Consider the following 25,597-nt stretch of genomic DNA (forward strand, 5'->3'; position numbering starts at 1 on the left):
AATTGTGACCAATCACTCTCTCTACAAGTATATGCACCTCTTTTTTATAGCCAAAGGTTGATAGATATACATAAACTGTTTTGACGGGTAAAAAAATGCTTCCAGAAATTAGCATAAGACTAATAATCCTGGCACGGATCCACCAATAGGTGTCTGGCTGGATTTTGGTGCCATTTAAGTGACTACGTATTCGCCTCTTTTTATTTATTATCAGTTATAGACTTATAGATGCCTCAAATCTTTAAAAATCACAACGCCTATTTGTCAAAGAAACAAGTAATTCATTAAAAGTACACCATTGGGGAAAAAGCTGCGCAAAATAACGTCAGAAGAGAACATACTTAACCAAAAAGAGGTACAGGATATTTCCTATCTTGTTAGATACCATGTATAAAGCTGAAGGTACAACTAAAATGTCGAATGTCTCCTCTTTTTAACGTCTGCACTACTGTGGGGGATATGAAGGTGGGTATGCAGATGCAGTAGCAGGAAGAGTATAATCATACGCACTATAACCACTCTGCCCTCCATATGATCCATGATAACTCCGCACTCCACCAACTCCAGCAGCTTCTTGCAGTGCATATCCATATTGTGGAGGAAGTGCAGCCGTACTTTGGGTGTGGGTTCCGCTATAAGCTCCAGCTTCTTGAATTGCATATCCGTATTGTGGAGGAAGTGCAGCCGGACTTGTGGTGTGGGTTCCACTATAAGCTGGAGCATATGAGACCGTGCTAGGTGCCTCGTATACACTCTGGCTGGTATAGCTATGTGCTCCTGTATATCTAACTGGTGGCACTTGATGTGATGGAGGAGGATTCCTGGAGCGGAAAGAAGGAGAGGCATTCGACAATCTTCCAGATTTAACATGCCGAGAGGTGGACGGGTCACTGGACTTGCCAGTGCCACTTCTACGGCCCCGCTTTTTTGAATGCTTGTCACGAGGAGCTGTGCCCTTTTTCCTTTTTGCTCTGGACTCCTCCAACTCTGTCACCCGTTTTTTAAGTCCTTCCAAAGAAAATTCTTGTTCAAGCTTGTGATCTTCCACACATTTTATTATAGCCTTAGTGGCTTCCCACTCTATAATGTTAGCTTTGTCCTGAGAAACAAGTCACACTTATCCAATACTGACAAACAAATAAATAAAAAGAAAGGGAACATATGACTACAGCAGCAAAAAAGAACAGATTCATAATGTAGATGCACGAATAACTGAGAATCTCACAAAAGGATTTACAGCAGAAGGTGCTTGTACAATTTGAGGTGGTCCTTAAAGTCTACACTCTACAGTCTTTAATCTGCACGCTCTATTCCTGTTATGATTTACCGACAAAATTACTGTTTTTATGGAAATTAGCCTATATCATCATATGACACTGCTTTTCCCGCATAACTTTGGTTTAAAATGACATAGGCAGGCATGGATTTAAAAACTATTTATGCAACTTCTACAACTATGTCCTCCATAAAGATTAAAAGAATGGCATTAATTACTTTTAGAATCATCAATTTACTCTGTAATCCTCCTGCAACTGATTTAGCTTAGTATTGAGAATATAAAAATTTCAGGAAAATGAAATGAAAAGAGAGTTCTTTTTCCTTTCCTTCGATGCGGGGGATTCACTCATCTCTCTGTTGTACTGAACACAATAATGTGTTTGTATATCACTTCTCATCCAGGCAATTTTTGTTTTTTTAAACCACCCAGGCAACCACAATGAGGAGAAAACAGAGGGGCTGGACAGAGAAATATACGCACCACTGCAGCTGAACTAAATCTTCCCTTCTTTGAAATGTTATTAGAATTTCTTCGACAGTTCCTGAGATATGCCTTAAGAAGTGAGACTGGAGGGAATCGCTCTGCTAATCCCGACTCGTAAGCAAAATATACTGCTTCAACCTCTTTGCCACTCTTCACCAGCTCTTCAATAATATCTGATCAAAGAGAAGGTAACATAGTCATCTTCTATAGTAATGAATGCAAGTCCAACAGTCAAAGGAATCACAAAAAACCATAAAGCTCATGGCCCAAAAGCAAATAGCTGGATTCAACAACTTCCCGGTTCCAAGCTAACACAGGTCCCTAAAAAATACTCTCTGTTCCACCAAACAGAAATTCAGGCACCATTTACAAATTTACATATTCAAAGTCATGAGAAATTAGAGTAGAATTTAACTTCACATATAATCATATTGTATGCAGACAACTGCAGAAATTAGAATGAAGAAAATCTTTTTTTTTATAACCGTGGTGTCCGGGCCAGCTTCCGCGCACCTCGACTAATTCCACGGGATACCTGTCACCTCCCACCAGTAACACCTTCCACCAGTACCAGGTACCAGAAAACTCTATCCAGGTTTGAATAGATGAGAAGAAACCACCTACTATTTTTTTACCTCTGCTAGGATTTGAACTTGAAACCTCATAGTTCTCACCGCATAGAATGAAGAAAATCTTCAAGCATAGTACAGTTTAAAAGGCAAGTAAAAGTGTCAGGCAACACATCCTAAAGGAGGAAAAAAATCCGTGTTACATATTCCAATTACTAGCAAAACATGAAATAGGTTCTTTTTCAATTTGAATAATGTACCAGAGCAAGTTAAGAAAAATAATTTTTTGAACAAGAAGCAAGTTAAGAAAAATATCTTAAAACCAAATATTACTCCCTGCGTCCCAATTTATGTGGCGGTATTTGACTCAGCACAGAGTTTAAGAAAGAAAGGAAGAATTTTGAAACTTGTGGTTTAAAATAAATCATAGATATTTGTGTGGTTGTAAATCACTTCATTAAGAGTAAAGTAGGAAATTTAAAGTGAAATTGTTTCTAAATAAGTAAGTATGACATTCTCCTTGGGACAGACTAAAAAGAAAAGTATGACACATAAATTGGGATAGAGGGAGTATATATTTAAAGCAACTTAAGTTTCTCTAGCCAACTAAATTCAAATTTGGCATGCCTACATAGAGGATACTGGATATAAGATTTTTCAATGACATTAATTCCACAGATAAATGGTGTTCATAAGAACCCACCCCCTATTTTGTTCCCAAATCCAAAGGCAACCGCAAGCTTTGGCATATCTTTCCTGTTAGCAAACTCCATCACCAGCTTCCTTAGGAACTCCTCTTCAAACCTCTCTTTTAGTGCAAATGATATAACCAACTGCAAAAACATTGTTGCTTCAGCAGCGCATACTCCACTGGTCCTCTCCCCACTACCCATAACTCCCTTCCATTTCTCCAACACCCTTGCTGCCCTCTCCTTCAAACTCCTCCCCGCACCATAACCCCCTTCCACAACTGGCCCAACTGACTGAACTAACATATCACACGCCCACCTCCTATCTGCCCCTATCATCTTCCCCTCTACCTTCATCCCCACAAACTCCTCTGCAGCATCCAAGATCAACCTGAAAGAAACCCAGCAAAAAAATGATAAAAATAAGATGACCAAAAACACTCAACATAATATACAATGTGGGCTTCAAAGTCTCTACTTTGCTTTGGCATATGCAATGACAACTCTGATTCTGACCAAACCTGTCTCCTCCCCTACCCACCCGCCCTCACCCAAACCCCCAAGCCCCGAAAAGAATAAAAGAAAACAAACATAGAAAACCTAAAAGATGCATAATTATGAAAGCCAAGGAAGGCATTAATACAGTAGGGTTTTAGGTGTTCGATTTCAATTACTTCTCCAAAAATAATTAAGTATTTTTAAGTCGTGGGATATGGAAGAAGTCCCTCAAACGAGAGTTGAGCAACCAAAAGTTATTAGTCCAGATCACTGTTGTTTAGCTCATACCCTTATTTGTTTTCTACACAATTCATTGGTTCACAAGGAAATTCATGTTGCCTCGTCGAGAACATATTTGTATTGAGGATGCCAAACAGTTTTAAAATTGTGAATTGGTTTATTTCCCATTTTCTGTATCTAGGTCTCCATCTTGACGGATCCCCATATCTAGAGAGTCTATAGTAAACCTTTTTTTTAAATGGATCTACAATAAACTATTACACTATCAAAACAATACAGAGAGCTGTTGACGACACGGATAAGTATTTCTCTAGAAGGACCAAGAAGAATATGTGCTAGGTAGGGGATAGGCCATAGAGTTATGTTTATATGCTTGTTGAGTTGGATGTGCATAAGCCATAGAAACCTTGTGGACGGTGAAAAGGAGCCACATACGTCCTACCCAATTAAGGAATGGTCTTTGTTGAGACTTGTAAATGTCCTTTTTTTCTAATAGGTGTGATGTGCCCAAGAGCCGATTTTATCATGAAATATGGTTCGAAGCAGGATGAGTAAGGTGGGGCGTATTCTCATTTCTTTCGGTCATCCAGTTCCTACTTTCTAAGCTATTGATGAATCCAATTATGAGGGAATCCTCATCTCATACATCAGGGACGAAATGAAAGAAGATAGGATAGACTTTGATAACTTAACTTTATTTGTTGAGATTTCTTTAGTTTATTGATTCAAAGTTGATGTTTTTTAGCACGCGTGCCTCCATCCCCCAAAAGGATGTATATTCCGCACATTTTGTCCTGTCATGCATTTACTCCTACTCCAAGATTTGGTTCACGATTTTATCATTATGTAACAAATTGATTGATATCTTTACTTGTCTAAATGCCTATCCACTTAGCTCTGTGCTAGATTGGAAAGGCTAAACCAAAATCTGAACTGCAGCTACTGATAGTCTCTTTGGACTAAAAGCAAGAAACCGTGCCATCTTCTGGTTTCACTTAAACAACAACTACTACGCCTCAATCCCTCCCTGACCATGCTACTCCACTCAAACTCATCTTATGCCAGCATTAATCAAATACAAATAAAAAGTATTATAGGTTGTTTATATTTTCTAAACATATAAATCTCTAAAAGGGTAAACCACTCCTAGAAGCATAGTACCTAGAATAAAAGTGTAATCACCATTTTATGTTTTTAAAAAACAATCTTTGGCGTAATAGATTGCTGAAAATATCTCCCATTACCTACCAACTAGCTATCGTTCTTCCATTACCACATTATTATCAACATTATCACCTTATAAAGACGGAACGAAGTGCACATAGTGATCTAGCATACGCAGAAAAGAGAGCAAAATGTAATACACACACACTCCCCCATTTCAATCTATGTGAACCTATTTCCAATTCAATCCGTTAACAAAAGTATCCTTTTTTTGAATTTGGAAATAATTTAATTTAAACTACAAGTTCGAAAAAAATGTTTGTGTTTTCCTTAAATTACGAGTGCAGGTAGGTTCACATTTTCAAATAGGTTCACGTAAAATGGAGGTGAGAGTACATAAATATCCTCCTAGTTCTAGAAAGAGTAAGTGAAAAACCTCATTGGGTCAACGCAAGTGTCAAGGGCAGCGACAATCTCCGTCCTCAAACCATTAGACTCCTTTCGCTTCGTCTGAAGGAATGTAACGAGGCCGCTGGCATCCATTCTCCTACAGTAAATCCTCAGCACTTCGGCCAAGCTCTTCTCGCTCAAATCCCCCAAACCCTCAGCAGCATTCTCAATCTCCGAGATGGCGGCGTCCTTCTTCTCCGAGATGAAAGCGGCCATGCCCGATTCTATGTCGGGGAGGGCATTCTCGCGATTCTGGAGCTTCAGGAGGGCATTTTGGGTGTTTTCCTTGAAGGATTTGATTTGGGTGTCGAGGGTTTCGGATTTCTGGGAGAGGGTTTTGTCGATGTTGGTGAAGTGGGTGGTTAGGGTTTTGTGGAGGTCGGTGACGGTGGCCAGTAGGGTTTTCCGGGACTCGAGGTTGCTGAAGAAGGCATGTATCCGGTCAGAGTTGGTTGCAGTATCTGCCGCCATGGACGACTGTGAGAAAATCGAACTGCACTGGGTCGGAGAAGTTAGATTAATTAATATTTCAGTGAGCGGGATAAGAACAATAAAGCATATGCAAAATGTTCCCGATATATTTGGAGTATACTCGTAGGGGCGTGCATTATTTGGATTAAACCTAAAACCCCAAATTGAACCAAACCTAATTTTAATTTGGATTGTTTTTTGATTTTTTGGTTTGCTTTTCCATTGAGAAATTTAAAAAAAAGAAATCAAGTCTTTTTATGCGGGTGTATAACACCACATTCTCTGTCATTAGGATATAATGTCGTATTCCTCGTCTTTATTAAGTAGTAATATTTTGATTGCGTTTGAATATTTTATCAATTTAAGTCTTTTTATGCGGGTGTATAACACCACATTCTCTGTCATTAGGATATAATATCGTATTTCTCATCTTTTTTTTTTGGTAATTAATCACTTTATATTAATCACCTGATAAACTATACAACCATAGCATCACTACACAGCTAGCTATCTCATTACAAAATCTCATCTGCTATCTCCTATCTCTTCTATACATTCATAAGAACAGATAACTATGAACTATATTTTGAATACTAGCAGTAGCTCTAATAGTACATGTATACGCTATCTCACGTGCAATACTATTCCAGTCTCGTGCCCTTTTTTTCAAAAATTCTCAAATTTCTCTCAATCCAAATAGCATGCACTATTTCTGCATACACCAGCCTGAAAATTCTTGCTTTTGTGGTCTTGCCTTTAGCATGTTGTAAACTCCAATCCATATGCTGTTCCCAGGTCTGCTTCCTTGTGTAATCATGCTGCACCCATTGCATAATCTTCATCCATATATGTCTGGCAAAGTCACACGTGACAAACAGATGATCTCTATTCTCCTCATGGTTATGGCATAAAGAACATTGAGTGTCCACTGTAATTCCCCATTTAATCAGCCTATCAGTGGTTGGGAATCTTCCATGTAATAGCATCCACATAGTGAACTTTGCTTTTGGCCTCGCACTGTTCTGAAATATTAGGCTCTTCCATATCACTCGAGGTTGTTGTCCCAACAGCTGAAGGTATATGTGTCGAGTAGTCATAGTGCCCTGTGTGTTCCTCTGCCCTAGACTGTAATCAGCTCTAGCATTGAATATTTGTCTGAGCATCCAACAAGCTTGCTTAGGAGCCATCATTTGCATGAATTGTTGCCCTTTGATGTAATAGGAACTTGATCCACAATCTATCTTGTTTTGCTTCCACATCCCAGCAGATTTTTGCAATAGCTGCTCTATTCCATATATGTATATTCACCAGATTCAAACCACCACAAGATTTAGGAGAGCACATCTTTTCCCAGGATATCAATGCTTTCTTAGTTATGGTATTGGTTGCTGACCATACATAACTTCGACAATAGGCATCAATAGTTTTAAGTACCTTGACCGGTAATGGTAGAATCTGAGCCCAATATGCTTGCACTCCAAAAATGACACTTTGCACTAGTTGTACTTTTCCTGCATATGATAGTTTCTTAGCTGTCCATGAGGAGATCCTTGCTACTATTTTCTGAATGAGAGGTTGCCACTGTATCATTGATATCTTTTTTGTTGACAAGGGAATGCCTAAATATTTGAAAGGCATTTCTCCTTGCCCATACCCCAGGTGTACAAAAATACTATCTCTTTCCTCTCTTTGCACCCCTCCAAAATACACTGAGCTATTCCCTATATTTGCTTGCAGACCTGAAGATTGAGCAAAATGTTGAAAGCACCTGTGCATAGCTTTTACTGATGATAAGTCTCCTCTTGCAAATAGTAGTAGGTCATCAGCAAAACTTTGATGTATAATACCAAGTTTGGCACATTTTGGATGATATCTGAACTCTTTATCCTCCTTCAAATCATTGAGACTCCTACTTAGATACTCCATGGCAATGGAAAATAGGAAAGGTGATATGGGGTCCCCTTGCCTAAGCCCTTTTTTTGCATCAAAGGGGGTAGTAGTCTCTCCATTGATCAAGACAGTATAATTGACAGTTTTGACACACTCCATGATCCATTTGATGAATTGATCAGGGAAGCCCAAACTCTCCATTACCTGCTCCAAGTAGATCCACTCCACTGAGTCATAGGCTTTCTGCAAGTCTATCTTAATCCTGCATCTATCTGAAATGTGTTCCCTTGGGTAAGCTTTAACCAATTCATGAGCCATGACAATATTATCTGCAATTCTCCTCCCTGGTATAAATCCAGCCTGATTTTCACTAATGACACTAGCAATCACCTTCTGCATTCTTGCTGCTAGTATTTTGGAGATCATCTTATAGAGAAGAGTGCATCAAGCAATAGGTCTGAAGTCCTTCACTGTGACTGGCTTGTCCACCTTGGGGATTAGTGTGAGAGTAGTGCAGTTGAGTGCCTTATACAGTCTCCCAGTACTAAAGAAATCTTTAACAGCTTCACATATCTCCACTTTGATAACAGGCCATGCCTTCTTGAAAAAGCAAGCATTATACCCATCTACTCCTGGAGCTTTATCCTCTCCTATATGCTTCAGCCCTTCAAGTATTTCTTGGTCAGATATATCTGCAACTAGTTGCCTTCTTTGCTGCTGGGATAACACAGGCCCTTTCTTCATGATCTCCCTGTTTATTGAGGGTAGTTTTGTTGCTGCAGTCCCCATCAATGATTTATAGAAATCAGTGATTTCCTGTTTGATCATATCAACATCATTCAACTTCTGACCATCTAGAGCTGTAAGCTCTTTAATCTGCTTCCTTTGGTTTCTTTCCTTCAGTATAGCAGAGAAGTATTTTGAATTTGATTCCCCAAGCTTAATCCATCTTACTCTAGATTTTTGCTTTAGGACACTTTCCTCAATACGTGACCATTTTTTCAGCTGCTGCAGAGAATTTTTCTCTTGTTCCATCAGGTCATCAGTATAGTTAGTGCTAATCCTCTCTTATATCTCTTGAAGTTCTCCACGAGCCTTATCAATCTTGGAAGCAATATGTTTAAACTCCTCATTATTTAATACTTTAAGTCTAACTTTCAAAGCTTTCAATTTCAACCATATGTTCTGCATTCTCCATCCTGTCACATTCTGCTCCCATACTTCTTGCACTATCTGTACAAATTTGCTATGATCTACCCATACATTTAGAAATCTGAAAGGAATATTGCCTGGCCTTGAATTCACAGAAATTGATAAAAGCATAGGTGAGTGATCAGATATTTGTGGCAACTCATATTCATTCTGAACTTGCCCCCATTGCATCATCCACTCAAAATTTCTAAACATTCTATCAATCCTGCTTCTGATTCTGTCAGTGCCCCCTTGTTTGTTCGACCAAGTGTAAAAATCACCCTTCCATATCAATTCACTCAACTGCAGAGTTTGAATGCAGTTAGCAAAGTCTTGAGTTTCAGCATATGTTACAGGATTGCCCATTAGTCTATCTTGGGAATAAAGAACTGCATTGAAATCCCCTCCAAATAGCCAAGGACTGGTTATATTTGCAGCTAATTGATGAACCTCTACCCATAATGTCTTCCTTTGCTCTAGTGTGTTATGTCCATAGACAACTGTTATTAGGCAGTCTATCTTTCCTACATTATCTGTAACTTGACAATGTATATATTGATCCCCAGCTTTGAGTAATTGCACAGTAAACCATCTTGGATCCCATAAGACCCACACCCTACCATTTTGAGCATATTGGTAGTTATTTATCCCTTCCCAATCAGGTGCAATGGCTTTGCTAACTCTCCTGAAATTATGTTCTTTCGTATTTCTCATCTTTATTAAGTAGTAATATTTTGATTGCGAAACTTTCATCATAAGGTTTACCGTTTCTTCAAGTTTGATATTTGCAAACGGAAACTATATTATTTGAACTTGGACGGTTTAGATTTTATATTTTTATGTTTGGACATGTTATTTTTAACGATTATTTTTTAAACTTTCACCCATGATTAATAATAGAAATTGTATTTTAGATATTTTACATCATTACTTCTTATTCTCTATAATATTCATTTTTCTCGCCATTCAAATATAAATATTTGATTATGTCAAGTTGTCAACTAACTTATATAACACACCTGAATAATCAAACCCGAAAAAATCGAAACGAAAAGAGAAAACCAGACCAAGCCAAACTTATTTTGGTTTAGCTTGGATTGCATTTTTTCAAAAAAAAAAAAAAAAAAAGCAAACAATGTAAAACTAACTACCCCTAAAAATTTGATAATACACCTCTAGCGTCCCGTGTCCGGAACATATGCACACTCATCTTTACTCCTATTTTTTTGGCTAAGCTTTTTGAAATCAAAAGCATTTTAAAAAAAAAAAATTATAAAAAGCTGAGATATTCGGCAAAAAAAAGTGATTTTTTTTTTGGACAAAAGTAGAAACAATTTTTTTTAAAGGTAAGTACCCTTGTCAACAACTTTTACTCACAAAACTACCAATTAATTTATTTCAAATGGAAAATCAATTAATTATTACAACGTTATCCCACCATCGTGATTTTTCCTTCATTATCTCCCAACCTTTTTATTATTTCTTTCATTCTACAAAATGAATACTTTTTTCATGTTGTAAAAAAGGTAAAAAAAATTTAACCAAAAAAAAGAGTGTTTTTTTAGTTATGTAGCACAAATTTTAACGTTGTTTTTGAGTGAAAAAGTAAGGCAGCACATTAATCCATTTTGGGTTTGTGTGAATTTTTAAATTAAATTCTTGAAGAAAATAAACTCCTACAACGTTGGGTATGTAGAGTTTGGGGGGGGGGGGGGAGGGGAGGGGAGGGAAAGCACAGAAAACATGGGGATTTGGGAAAATGGAGTAAGGAAATTAGCATTATAAAAATTCTAAAAATATTATCTAGTCTCTAAACAAACACTAGAAAATATTTTCCAAAGAAAGTTTTTCACTCACCAACGAAACATGAAAAATAAGTGATAAAGCCAATCATTTTTTAGGAAAACATTTTCCATGGAAAATATTTTCCTTCATACTAAACACACCCTAAATGTGATTTATAAGTCGCATTCTGCAAATACGATTTATATGTCGCTCACTAAATGCAATTAATTAGCCGCATTCACATTGTGAGTTGGATGTCGCACTCACCAATTGAGAGATGTAATATGAATTCTTATTTCTCCATTTAAGCTCAACTCACATCTCATTACATCAAACAAAATAGAATATATATATATATATATATATATATATATATATATATATATATATATATATATATATATATATATATATATATATGATGTGTGTGTGCGCGCGCGCGCGCGCATGGATCTTTTTATTTCATCATATCCTATCGTTAGCACAATTTATATTGATTCAAAGGATTTGTAGGTCTTGCGAGACAAGAGAAAACAAGAAAGAAAATATAATAAACTCAACAACAAAGCAAGAAACATTGACATTCTCCACAATACCATCAAAGAGAACATGATGGCAGATGTAATCCATTTTATAATTGAATACCGAAAATTAGATGAAATTCGCTCTTTCTTTTGTTGGACTTATAATTATGCGTACAAGGGAAAAGGAAAATCAACTTAAAAATGGAAAAAAAAGATTGGTGCATACACAGTTTCTAAATCCAAAAATTGGTGCGAAAAGGAACAGGAAAAGGAAATAGAGAATGTCATAACAATTTCAATCATGCTAGAGTAAAGTATAAATTTCAATAAGTTCAAAGGAAAAAATGACCAATAAATATTATTTATACGATTTTCAACACCATATTTATAATCCAATAATGCCACGATTATTTATTGGTGTGGGAGATTTCTTTTCCAACAGTAAAGGAATGTGTCCATCTCTAAGGAAGAAATGTGAATCATTTTCTACACAATGGTGATAAGATCACATCTGCACTAAGAGAGGTTTGTGAGTTCGAGTCACCCCAAAAGCAAGGTGGGGAGTTCTTGGAGGGAGGGAGCCGTGAGTGTCAACTGAAAACAGCCTCTCAACCCCAGAGTAGGGGTAAGGTCTGCGTACACACTACCCTCCCCTTAGAGTAAGGGTAAGGTCTGCGTACACACTACCCTCCCCAAACTCCAGTGGTGGGATTATACTGGGTTGTTGTTGTTGTAGTAGTATCTGGTAGCCCTATCCCTTGATGTGTTGTAGGAGATTTCAATTGCATAGTTGAGCACGGGAAAAGGAAGGTGGTGCCCCCCATAAACATAAAAAAGCTCTGGCCTTTATCAATTGTATACTTGACTGTGACCTTATGGACTTAGGATACTCTAGCAACAAATTCACCTGGTGCAATGATTGTGCACCTGATAGGAGAATTTGACCATATTTTTCTGGAAAGTGAGAGTGCTTTAGCCACATGTTAGTTTTTTGGGAACTATCTTAGAATTCTCTGTACTGGAAATCTAAGACAGCTTCTCTTTAAATGGTGGCTAACCAAAGGGAAGCATAAGATTATTGTGGAATTGTGGAAAAGAAGATGTGCATCTAGATTTGGAGAGGGAATGATCTCTATACCTAGGTTTCTAAGCCACTATGATCACTCTCACTACTATCAATTTCCTTTCTCTCCCAAACTTTAGTAATTGGACACACTTGTTTCTTACCTTGGATAATATCAAACCAACTCTCCCTATTGTCCTGTTAAATGGCTCATAGTTTACTTTTCAGCTTGTTGCTCATTAATCATTCTGTACAAAGCCTGTTTTATAGCATATGACCATTACTAGCCTTCTTTTGTAAAGGATGCGGATAATTACCAGTTCTATTCCGACCAAATTTTTGCCTACTGGTTATAATACACAGGTCGAGGTCAAGCCTTAACCTCCCACCACAATGGTGGCATTAACATAAAATAAAATAAAATTGTGAGGCAGCTGAAAGGCATGATAATGCATAAGAGAAAAACCAATTAACATTTTTTACTTTTGGAGATTACCGAGGCTTTTCCTAGTGTAATATCCATATCTACGTTTATGACTATTGTCAACAGTTGTACATACTATTCAAGCAATGAAATGGTGGTCCGGTACAAAGATTAAGTTTCATTAGCGAACTTCGAAACTTCACTGCTCTTCCAAGCGAATTCTTATTTCTACAGCTATTGAACAAAATGTTCAGGCCAAGAGCAACGCATAGAGCAAAGTTTTTGATAGAAATATGCATATATCGTTGCAAGGAAAATTTTGCGGCTATTAACGTTGATGAACTGCCTCAACCATGAGGTCGAGGATCCCAATGGAAGGTTGGTTAGGGATTAGGGTACACAGATCACAGACTGAAAAAGAGGCCCAACTTCTACTACAACTTCAACAAGTTGAGAATCTAAGAAACAAAAAAACACTGAAATACCATATATGTACAGCCAAAAATTGCCTGATCCCTGAAGGAATGGGCGGCTAGTTGTCATTTATCCGAACCTGTGAAGCAAAAGAACAAATCAGTTAACTATTAGGTAGCCTTGTCAACTAGCAAACACATTATCTATTCAAGTTTGGCCTGATTTCATATTTGTAAGCGTGTTGCTAGGCGTGAGAGATAAGCATCACGTAGCATTGGATTTGTAGTCAACTTTCATGCATGTACATAATGGTAAATCCTAACCCACAAATGTGTCAATCAAGCAAAAATGCATAGCTCCAGAGGAAACTATTGGAAGAACACCTTCACCAGAAGAAGTCAGCTCCAAAAAGACACATGTACTTCCCAACATAAAAACAGTCCATAAGAAAGAATAAGATAAGATATATGATATAATACAACCACATAATATATTAAATCTTAGATCTAAAATATAAACCTATGGTTTAGACCCTGTATCTACTGTAATTCTCCACAATATCCATGCACCATAGAATCAAAAATAGCATTACATTTTCAATTTGGCGCCAAGTGTGTAAATTCACTTTTATGACAGCCTCATTAAAATATTGCCTTTTCTATTAACGAACCAGGTGTGAGCAAAGCCTTAACAATGCTCAAATCTGAGAAGATAAGAAAGCAGAGTGTTGTGCTTATTGATGCAAAAGTAGTCTTTAACACGAATTCTCTATTGACGCTCTCTTTCCTACAAGTAGTCAATCCTACATATTGATGCCAATATCATCCCTTAGTTTCTGCATTATCCACTTCTAAAACAGAAAGCTTTTTATCCTTTTGGTAGACAAAATTTATTCTGCAAATATCAACTACATTATTCTGGGTATATTTGTTTTATGGACAAACGCCGCCTCTTTTTCTCTTCATATATAGATGACATTCAAATAAGATAATGTTTGAAATGGTGCCATCATAATGTGACCAGCTTCAAATTCATATATCAGAATCTCCATTGCATCAAACATTTTGTATACCTACCTATATATAATTCACAAAATCCCTCGATAAAAGAACAAGATTAGTACAAAATAAGACATGCGGTTAAAGGATACTAACCACAAGTACACTATGTACAAAGCTGTAGCTTCTTATTTTCTCTTGAGTCCTGACGCGATTTTTGTTAGGTCCTCCTTTTGTTGCTAAAACAAACAATTAAAGTGAGCTCTCAGAATGAAGGTAATGTAAGATACAAGAAGAACATTACTGAATCCAAACTAGTTCCAAACCTTATATAACCGGTTCCACCAGCTGTCAGATCTTGCTTGCAGTAAGCGCCACTCATTGGCCATTTCATACTCAATAGTGTTGGGCTGAGAACAATGAGAAGTAGACACTGCTTCTCTCTGAATAATAAACACAATAAAAAGGATTGATTAAGCTAGACAAACGTGTTCAGATGGTATGTCTTTTTTTTTTTTTTTAAATACACAGTAGACAGGAGAGAGACTGACCATTTCCCGCTGCAGTTGTAGTCTTAGTTTGTCAACACATAGATGCCCAGCTAATGATGAAGCGTTTCCTTCTGTTTTAGGAAGAGATACAAAGCTAGCAACAAGCGGCCTGGCGCATTAAAAAACTTTTAGGCAATGGGGAACCATCCTAGCCAAACATGTTTGAATATCATGCTGTTCCGTTTCAGGCTCACTCGAGAAAAATAATTTATAACACCTTACTCCTTCCCATAACTTTCACTAAATGAAAACTTTTTTCTCCCTCAAAAAATTTAAGTAACATAAATTAACACTTCACTAAACTATTTTAGACTTTATGTTGCCATTAACCTAATATAAAATATAGTAACTATTTTCACAATTCACATTATTATTGTAAAATTTCTTTTATCAAACTCGAATATAATAATCTAGTCGGATATCTCACTCTTAACCTGTGTGCTATTCATAGTAGGTCATATCTTATTTCCTGGGGCAGAGGGAGTAGTCAGCAGACACTCTAATATCTAACTAAAACATGTATTATTAACACCAAATTTGTACATTGAGATCCTATGTTTCTCCGTTTAAAAAAGGTAAGAAAAGAACAAAAAGACACCAATGTATCTACAAATCATGATGAAACACTCCCAACGCCTTCCCTAACAAAAAATTTATGATAAAGTAGAGGCCTTTCCATAAGATCATTCCCATATGATCGTATATGAAAAAAACCAATATCAAAGTAAACAATATCTTAACAGCTGCTTCACTGGGTACCAGATGTTTTATATGACGACGAGCAAGTGGAAAGAAGGAGGGAGGAGAGCAGAAAAAAATAAGACAAATTAATAAATAAAAAGCAGGGATCCTGCAATTGCATATCCACTTATCCAGCAACCAGGTCTTTTTGTAAAAAATCGAAAGGTTGCAAAGAAAACAAGTTGATCCCGTTGTATAGTCACAAGTGATATTAAGGCTTTCCCCAAACCAAGAAAAAGTCCAACTCCCAGTGTTCGATAAACCACAAGGAAATCAAAAGATCAAAATAAATTTGCTCAATGGCCTTGTGATTAAAAAACAGTTACAGTTGGGGCACCAATGATGGAGGGCAAGCAAACGAGGGCAGATCAAGCAGGGCAAGCAAGCTTCTAGGAAGGAAAGCTTCTGAAAAATGGGTGCACATGTCACCTTAGGCAAATCCCACATCGGAATGATAGAGAAAAGTGAAAAGCTTAACACAACACAAGTTCACATGTTACGCGCACTTTTGGGCTCGATGATGGCGTAGACCAAAAAACAAATCTGTGAGCTCTATTAAGCCAAACGAATAATACATACCATGGACTTGGGTCGTGACAAATATGGTATCAGAGACTCTTAGTATGGTGGTGCCTAGGGGTGTTCACAAAAACAAGAAAAACCGAACCAGACCGACCAAAAACACAAATGCTTTTTTCGTTTGGTTTTGAATTTAAAAAACCGATCAAATTTAGTTTGGTTTTGGTTTTAATTAAAAAAAAATCCGAAAAGACCGAACCAAACCGACTATAGAAGTAGCTACTTAAAATTTATTATTACACCAATATATATATTTATTTATTTCTTTATACAAAGATTCTAAAATTTTATGGTACATATTGAACATTTGCACTTTTAGTCTAGTTCTTTGCTATTATAATAATTAAGTCCCTGCGTGAATGAGGGATGCTTTGTGCACGGTGCTGCCCCTTTTTTTGCCTTTACATTCTAGTTTGATTGGTAGATTTCTTTTGCTAAGTATAAGAAACTATTTCAGGCTAAAAATAATTTATTTCTAATTGAGTACTTAAATTATTGCCTCTCTACCCCTTCGGAATAGGGATTAGGTCTGCGTACACACTACCCTCCCCAGATCCCACTTGTGGGATTTTGCTGGGTTGTTGTTGTTGAGTACTTAAATTATTCATCACTATTTAATTCAATTATCATTAATATATCTTGATAAATGATAAATTTCTCAAAGAGCAATTGGTTTGATAGCATTACAATGTAAATGTAGTCGCCGGCTATGTTGCTCGGACTCTCCGAAGATGTTGGGTGCGTGTTGGAATCATAAAAGCAGTGTATTTTTGGAGAATCCGACACGGGTGCGGCAGTATTTTGGAGAGTCTGCGCAACATAGGTCGCCGGAATATTTGTTTGGTAGTGTATGTCTCATATTTAAGAAAAAGCCGATAAACAACCAAACAAACCGAAAAATCGAAAAAAAACCGGCATAAACCGAATCGATAAAAAACCGACTTAATTAGTTTGGTTTGGTTCCAATATTTGAAAAACCGATTTTCTTGGTTTGTTTTCTTTTTAGGTAAAAATCAATCCAAATCAAACCATCACCCCTAGTGGTGCCCCTTAGTAAGGACGTTGAGTCCTAAGAGGGGGTAAATGCGACGCCTATGATGCAGGGTAGGGAGACAAGGCCGAATCAAGCAGGACTTGCAAGTTTTCGAAGAACGGGGGCACATGTCACCTTAGGCGAATCCCAATGAAGGCACAACACAAGTTCGCATGGTACGCACGCTGTTTGACTCGATAATAACGTAGCCCAAGGGACAAATCAGTGAGGTCTATTGGGCCAAACGAACAATATGTGCCATGGTCTTAGATCGTGACAACAACCCTATCTATTTGGTGTCCTGTACAAAATTCAGTTAACACACAAAAAAAAAGGAAAAATGAATTCCTCGTTCATGATCACAAAAAACCAGGTCTGGAACTCAATATTCATGTAAATCCAACAGAGTCTACTATGTTAATTTATAAGTACCAAAACAGTCTACTACATGGAAGCATTAATGGAAACACCTTTACCAATTTTTAATTTTTGAAGAGCTTGTGTTATTCTAACCAATCTAACTAACCCAATGAACTACTCTGAATCCTCATCCTAAAATTCATCTGGACACTCAAGCATTCGATAGTTGTTTGCCAAAAAGAATCTAGAATATAAATCGGTATATACCTCTGACTTGACACCATTAAGCATCCATCAGCCAACTTTTTAGTAACCCTTTCTGCTCCTTCTCTTGTTTTGAATGCAACTAATGCTCTACCTGCCAAATCAAAAGAAATGAGGTTAAAACCAGGCACCCAGGATTTAGCCATGAGCAAAAGTGGCATTTCTTTGATTAAATACTGTCCACTCTCCCGAGAAAGACAAAAGAAGAAAACAAAATAAGGAAATGGGACAGGGATCGTTAAAATAGCATAAACTTCATATATCATTTTGACAGATCCCAAAAAAAAATTCCGATTAGATAACCAATAGACGCTTATAGATAGAAAGATTGACCAGTTGAAAACGGGAGAAATTCAAAGATAGCCAGATTTACAAGTGGTCGTTCAAAAATAGCCCAGTTTCAAAAGTAATCGAAATTTAGCCACTTTTCATGTAAAGATAAATCTGAGCGAAAACACCATTCAAAACCCGGAAAATACGCCAGTATATTATGCTGGAGTTCCAGCATAAGTATACTTGAACTCCAGCATATTATACTGGAGTTCTAGTGTACTTATGCTGGAACTCCATCATATTCCAGCAAAGTATACCGGTTCAGTATAATATGCTGGAAGTTCATAGACAAGTGCTCGAATCTCCAGTATATTATGCTGGAACTTTTCGCGTGTTGGAGTTCCAGCATAATATGCTGGAATTTCATACACAGGTGCACCGAACTCCAGTATATTATGCTGGACCGGTCTCTGTTGCAGCAAAATAGTGGCTATTTTTCATTGACTTGGTAAACGCTGGCTATTTTTGAATGACCAGTCCGAAAACTGGCTGACCGTGCTATTTTTACATTGAAAACATACCAGAGTATGGGCTAGAGAAAGCAGTGCGCTGGACCATTTTGGTTGTGCAATTTTCTCTACATGCATGCCAGATAATATCCTGCAATGTTATAAACACAATCATCATTATGTAGAAGACAGTCCGGCAAAAGCTATGAATACAAGCCAGCCCCCCTCCCAACCAATTGTTGGAGCTAATAAAAAAGGATATCATCAGACTGATAGGAAACTAAGAGCAGGGCAGAAAGTGCATGTTATGAACATAGTACACCGTACAATCTAGTCATTTTCTTTCACCACATAAACATATTTTCCCCTAAAAATTTCATGGCCGTGTACACGAACTCCAAGCTTTTCCCATGAAAATTTCATGGTCGTGTACACTAACTCCAAGCTTTGGTAGCATCCCCAGTCCACTAGTTGGAAAAAAACAGTATTGTTAAGGGCTCACTTAATGTGCACTCAAGCACTGAAGCTAGGTGAATCCATAGTTAGTGATTTGCATCACTTCTAAGAGTCGCTTTAATACAGGCAGAGGCGGACCCAGAATTTAAAAATGGAGGGAGCACTACTATCTTTAATTTAGACGAAGGTGAGGACTTCACCTGTAGTTGTTGGGTGTCGGCGGATGCCGGCAAACTTCCGGTGATGACTGACATGTGACGTGAGTGAGTTGAAGTGAAGTTGGGTTTGAAATTTGGTAAAGGGGATTCTGAGTTTTATTCTTAGCAGCGCGAAAAGACAAGTGTGATTTGGAGCTTTTTAGGGGAGGGGTTTATTCCAAACTCAAAAGAAAAATGGGGTTGGGGTGTGATTCGGGTGGGTAGGTGACTAAGGTGGATCCTAAAATGAAAAGGCAAAAACAAATAAATTAAGAAATCTGGGCTGAAAAAGAAAATAACCTTAAGGAAGGAGGGGCAGTGTGGATTCGAACCCGGACATTCCATAAGAAAGCAAAGGAAATTGCAGACTTGACCAGTGCTCCAAGCAAAAGTGCGCGTAACATTCCATATAATACATGTATATGTAGAAATTTTCCCGAGGTTTACGGGGTCTGATGACCCCCCCCCCCCCACCATACACGTGGGTTCGCGTCTTAATACAGGCACCACCGCATAAAGGTAGAGCCTCATCGTATACAAGCTCTATCTTAAAGAGAGCATAACTAGAGATAAATAGGAAGTGAAAATTTAAATTGTTAAAAAACATTACGAGTGAATTCCAATGAATAGTATCAAGAAACTATCCATGTAGTGTAAGAACATTCATCACTCAAAACATGAATTGCATCATTACATCTAATAAAACATAATTAAATAATTATGGACGAGATTGACCAAGGAATTCTATTTCATATATTACACTATAGATTAATATTCCTAGTTCCTTTGTATAAAAAATTATTGTTTATTTTTTATAGATATTTTTTTCATGCATTACATATACTATATAAGCTCATTCTTCATTAAAACACATGCTTTAATAATGCATTTTACGCTTAAAGTCCTAGCAGACTTCGCTGCTTTTCTATGCTTTACACCTTAGACAATTGTGGTCGAAAGCACAATGTAGGAAGCACAAGAAGAAAACATCAAATACATCAATCACCCAGGATAGATCACCTGCATTTGCAAAAGCCATCAAGTAGAATGCATGCTAAAAACGAAAAAAGTGAGCGTGTTACTTCTCAACCATTTGTCATTTCACTAACTAATTATAGATATACTATGAAGTGTAGTGTGAAATATGCTATAAATTGAATAGGTGATTTTAGAACTACCCTAAAAAGATAGACGTTCCGAAGGAAGAGACTAGCAAGAGAGCACAGGAAATAGCACCATTGGCGCTGATGTAAAATTCTTATGTCCAGAATAGCATAGCCGTTGTTCTCACACTACTGATAGCTCCTCATACATATCCTTTAAGGCAATCATAAATATTATCTAAATTTCATTCTTCTCCGCCATAAAGGACATATATAGCACTCTATCATACTCTATACAAACACCTTTGCACAGATGTTTCTTCCTCTCCCAACAAATTTGCATCAAACTTCTCAGGAAGAATATATCCTCCACTGTAGATCTACTAGGCAAAAATCCAAATTTGTTCTCCACCACTGTTGCAGCGTCCTTAATTCTACACTCTATCTGATAAGTTCACTAAAACTCAAAATTTAATCATATGTCTGATAACTTCAAAGTCGCGAAAGTTCATACAACTTTGAACTTCTCTTTTGTGCTTATATACTGAATTCAACGTACTTTTCCTCCGGTGATTGGGCATCCTCACCACCTTTAAGTTAACACAAAATAGATTGGTAAGCCACATTACCCCAACCTCTCCAGGACAGTTTTTAACCTATATAAGAACATTTGGCTCACATGCTTTCCTAATCCTTATATTCTTCATAGCATCCTTTAATTTTGCCGGCTAATTTTGTGAGTATAGCTAAAGTTTCTACACAAAAGATGTATCAAACTCTATCAAGTTATACTCATAATTCAAGTTAAAGAGTTAATCAAATTAGCCTCTTCATCTATCCTTGAATTGATTATCTCATGTCCATACTTATTGAGAATCGTTCTAAATACACTTCACCTGGTTTAAGTCATCAGTCCTCCTCTTCAAGTATGCTAGTTTATACATTTCTTTCTTCACTTCTCACACTCTTAGCTTTTAGTAAAGCCATCTAAGGCTTCCTCTCTAGCTTTACTATTAACCTTTTTAGCTTACTTATACTTTTTAAAGGCTTTCCGGCTTTTGCTCTTAGTTACTTTCTATGGCATTCTCTTTTGCTTTAATAGTTCCTTGCACACCTTGTCATTCCACCAACAAGATTCTTGTAATCGAGCTAGGAGAAAACACTCATTGAGTAATACCGCCTTGAATACTCTAGTTTGTTTCCGACCTTTGTCCAACAATTCCCGAGGATATGATTTCTTTGGAGGGTGCAATCTCTTGCTGCAAGAGTGGGCCATGGAGGATGCCCCCCGATCATTGATCAATTGTGTTGTAAGGGCCAGCAGAATTTGCACTCATTGTGAGAGAATGGGCCATTGGAACGCCTCAAACAATGTTGAGGAATGGTACCACTCTCTAACACATCGCGGGAGACTCCATCCAATGGAGATTGTCCGCATGTACGAGAGACCATTCGTAAAAGCACAACAAAATATATTTCTTTGAGTTAGAGGGATTAAGAGGAATCCAATCATACGCCCCTCTACGGGTTCTAAGCGAATTTGGCTTAACCCAGGAGTGCATCTTCATTCAACATGGTTTTGTCCGAGAACGACTTCAACGAAGAAATGGCTATCCCGAGGGCTAAACACCTGCAACAGGAGTGGGAGTTGATGGCAGTCGACATGGAGCAAGATGAGCGGCGTACTCTCGAGTATTATGCTTGGATCATGCAAGACAATTATTCTCCTCTGCCGAGTCGTGAAGGAGAATTGGTAAGTTTAGAAGATGCTTGGGAAGCGCTTTGAGAAAGATAATGACGACAAACCAATGCACAAGGCATCCTGCGTTCACGCAAGGACGGACGAAGGACTGCATCCCAAGGGGTATAATGTAGACAGTATACCCTAATGCAATCATTAGAAGCTGCTTCCACAGCTCAAACCCGTGACCTATAGGTCACACAAGGTTCCCCTTCTTTGAGAAAGATATGACGTGTTGTCATTTACCAACATCACACTTGATACGCGAGAGCAAGTGGTTCCCAGTTCAATCGAGCTCGCGATGCCCCGAGCAAGTGGAAATTTCTGAAGGATATGTGGAATTGGTGTGTTTACGGAAGTGATGGAGGGTATGGGAGGTTAAGGAGAACCACTTGCTCTCACTCATCCCCGATCACTTCTGATGAAAGTTTTTCTCCAACTTCACCAGCAAACTAAAACGGTGTCGGATGAAAGAATGAGCACTTAATACAATACTAAGTACATCCCTTCCAATATCATGTTTTCATAAAAATGGCTTCTCATTGGTGAAACACTATTTTGGATATCCAACTAAGGTGATGCAAGTATTATGCAAACATCCAAACTTTCCTCCTAGAAAGCTAGCAAATTCTTATTACCCAAGAAAGCCTTAGAGAACTTGCATTATAGTCAAATTTTTTGCAAATTCTTATTACCCAAGAAAGCCTTTAGAGAACTTGCCTTATAGTCAAATTTTTTTGCAAATTCTTATTACCCAAGAAAGCCTTTAGAGAACATGCCTTATAGTCAAATTTTTCATAATGATAAACCTTAACCCCCTAAGGCACCTTTTCTCATAGCCAACAATAGACCTTCTTCAATTATACCACCATACAACAACAACAACAACCCAGTAAAATCTCACTAGTGGGGTCTGGGGAGGGTAGTGTGTACGCAGACCTTACCCCTACCCTGAAGGAGTAGAGAGGTTGTTCCCGAAAAGACCTTTGGCTCAAGAAAACAAAAGGACAGAAGGAGACAATATTAGTATCACCACAGAAATCATAGGAAAAATAGGAACATGAAATCCAGAAGGAAGATGCAAAGCAAAAGCGATAGATAGTAAATAGGTCCTGCACTGAAAAGCGAAATAGTAAGACACAACATTGCCACTAGCTATCTTAGACAAAAACCCTACCAGACTAGTCTCACAAAGGTACGAAGTAAGGCAAAACTCAACTACCTCCTAACCTTCAACCCTAATGCTCGACCTCCACATCTTCCTATCAAGTATCATGTCCTTGGAAATCTGAAGCCTCGCCATATCCTGCCTGATCACATCTCCCTAATACTTCTTAGGCCTCCCTCTACCTCTTCTCGTGCCCTCCACAACCAGCTGCTCACACCTCCTTACCGGAGCATCTGGGCTTCTCCTCTGAACATGCCCGAACTATCTGAGTCTCGCTTCCCGCATCTTGTCATCAATGGGAGCCACGTGCACCTTCTCCTGAATAACATCATTCCTAATCTTATCCATCATAGTGTGCTCGCACATCCACCTCAACATTCTCATTTCTGCTACTTTCATCTTCCGGATATGTGAGTTCTTAACAGGCCAACACTCAGCCCTATACATCATGGTCAGTCTAACCACCTCTTAATAGAACTTACCTTCAAGTGTCGGTGGCACTCTCTTGTCACACGGGACTCCAGATGCTAACCTCAGTTTCATCCATCCTACCCCAATACGGTGTTTGACATCCTCGTCGATCTCCCCTCCCTCCCCCCTAGATAACCGACCCAAGGTACTTGAAGCTGCCTCTACTTAGGATGACCTGTGATTCGAGCCTCACATCCACGTCCACTTCCCCCGGCTCAGCGCTGACTTACACTCCAGGTATTCCGTCTTCGTCTGGCTCAGCTTGAAGCCCTTAGACTCAAGAGCCTGTCTCCAAACCGCCAGCTTCTTGTTAACACCAGCTCGTGACTCATAATTTAGGCAAGCAAGTCATAATTCGCTCCCTTCCTACCCCCTTTATTACACTATTGAGCATTTCTCAAATCAAAATGTTTAAAGATAGAAAATAGAAACCTTCATATGCACCGAGGCGAGGGGGGTGTGCATCATCTACCAAGTTTTGAACCGTGCACCACTAGCCCCCATTTCTTAGCTATAAAGAGAAAAGAAACCTTAACATATTCGAGCAACTTCGTAGACACGTGTCTTCTTATCTCCAGAACGTGCTCCACTACCCCTTAGGGATTTTAGTCAACAATATATGTTGCTTTGCATTTCTAGTAAGGTGGGTTGCGTGGAATTAATGAACTCATTGACTTTAACTTTAACTTGCGTATCTTAGTATCATTAGAAGGGTTTATGAAGAGTCACATTTTAGGCATGCATGGGACGAGATGGGCAGCAGGAAATTGTCGGGAATACACTTAATCAAGGAGAATACATACTCCTTTTATCACATATATAAGCGAGCATCAAACAGTGAGCTCATAAACTCACTTCGTTTGTTCATTGGAAGACAAAGTCCTCCAGGGCAAGAATAAGCAAAGATTGATAAGAGGGAGTTATAAAAAGGAGAAATTTCTCTTTGCACCACATACGGCGAGAAAGCGTTGCTTGTGCCAGCATCACAAAAACACTCTGCAAGTTAATTGTTTGCTAGAGATACTCTATAATTATCATAGTTTTAATTTGAAGAGACCATATGTTGCTCAGACTCGGGTGCGAGTATCCGATCCAGATGTGGATCTAGAGATAGAATCCTTCACAATCCAAATTTTAGGATTCAGGGTACGAATCCAGGAATGGATATGGGTGGGGAAATTTTGGCTAAAAATAATTCAAGATTCTAAAAGTAGATCTATAAGAATCTATTCTGCGAAAACTTATAGGTAATCGAGTGCAGCCAATAGTTCAACCTTTCATTTTGAGAATTTATCAATTTGTAGGCACTTAGCTGAGAGTCTATCGGAAACAGCCTTTGTCTGTCCAGGGTGGGGGTAAGGCTGCTTACATCTCACACTCCCCAGACCCCACTTGTGGTAATACACTGGGTCGTTGTTGTTGTATCAATTTGTAGGCACTGGACACTAATAGGCAGCAGCTAAAATTCAATCTTTTATTTTTCATTTATAGTCGAATTTGCCCATGGAATGTGGTCAAAGTATGTGATCTCGATTGACCACACCTGGTATGTATCTCACACCCTTACCACTACTAGTATTGTGTCGACACCAGTGCGATAGCTAAAATGATCCGCGCAACATAGGAAGAGACTATGTAAAATAATTTTTATGATAAGGTAGTTAAACAAAAAGAGAGGAATAGGTAACACGATGGACACATAAATCATAACCTTGCATCAAGTTAAAGGCCACAAAGCAAAAGAAAACTCCTAGAAGCATGATGCTCACCCAAAGGGAACAATCACAAAATTGGTATCAAGTCAAGATAATATCACAAAGTTAATAGGCAAGGAATAGGGTATTACCTCCACCTCTCCTGATGTATATTCGGGATTCAAATTTTCTAGTAAGATAAGCGCCCCTTGCTCATTTGCTGTTTGCATCACTTCCTCCCACGGCTAAATATAAAAAACAATGAAAATGATAGATATTTTATCAATTGAGCTTATACGGACAAAACTGATAGGTATCTTTCACC

At 38.1% G+C, this 25,597-nt stretch overlaps 2 protein-coding genes across 3 annotated transcripts in view; both read right to left on the bottom strand.

Moving 5' to 3' along the window:
• Positions 1-240: 240 nt before the first annotated feature.
• On the bottom strand, positions 241-6,023 carry LOC109206904 (FRIGIDA-like protein 4a). Its single transcript, XM_019369769.1, has 4 exons — positions 5,359-6,023; positions 3,035-3,411; positions 1,760-1,935; positions 241-1,099 (listed from the first exon to the last, which is right to left on the bottom strand). The coding sequence occupies exons 1-4, from the start codon at positions 5,841-5,843 to the stop codon at positions 446-448; spliced, it is 1,692 nt and encodes a 563-aa protein (XP_019225314.1). The 5' UTR covers positions 5,844-6,023; the 3' UTR covers positions 241-445.
• Positions 6,024-12,969: 6,946 nt separating this feature from the next.
• The window catches only part of LOC109206906 (protein ANTI-SILENCING 1), a 29,870-nt gene continuing 17,242 nt past the window's right edge, over positions 12,970-25,597 (bottom strand). The window contains exons 6-12 of one of the 2 annotated variants that reach the window (XM_019369775.1): positions 25,425-25,517; positions 18,515-18,593; positions 17,664-17,754; positions 14,684-14,792; positions 14,459-14,575; positions 14,289-14,371; positions 12,970-13,273 (exon numbers count right to left, since the gene is read on the bottom strand). In XM_019369775.1, the coding sequence (XP_019225320.1) occupies positions 14,321-14,371; positions 14,459-14,575; positions 14,684-14,792; positions 17,664-17,754; positions 18,515-18,593; positions 25,425-25,517 (540 nt within the window). In that variant the 3' untranslated portion in view covers positions 12,970-13,273; positions 14,289-14,320. The remainder of the gene's footprint in view (positions 13,274-14,288; positions 14,372-14,458; positions 14,576-14,683; positions 14,793-17,663; positions 17,755-18,514; positions 18,594-25,424; positions 25,518-25,597) is intronic. The other variant, XM_019369776.1, reaches the window with a different exon arrangement.

This window comes from Nicotiana attenuata, unplaced genomic scaffold, assembly GCF_001879085.1.
Source record: "Nicotiana attenuata strain UT unplaced genomic scaffold, NIATTr2, whole genome shotgun sequence".
Lineage (NCBI taxonomy): Eukaryota > Viridiplantae > Streptophyta > Magnoliopsida > Solanales > Solanaceae > Nicotiana > Nicotiana attenuata.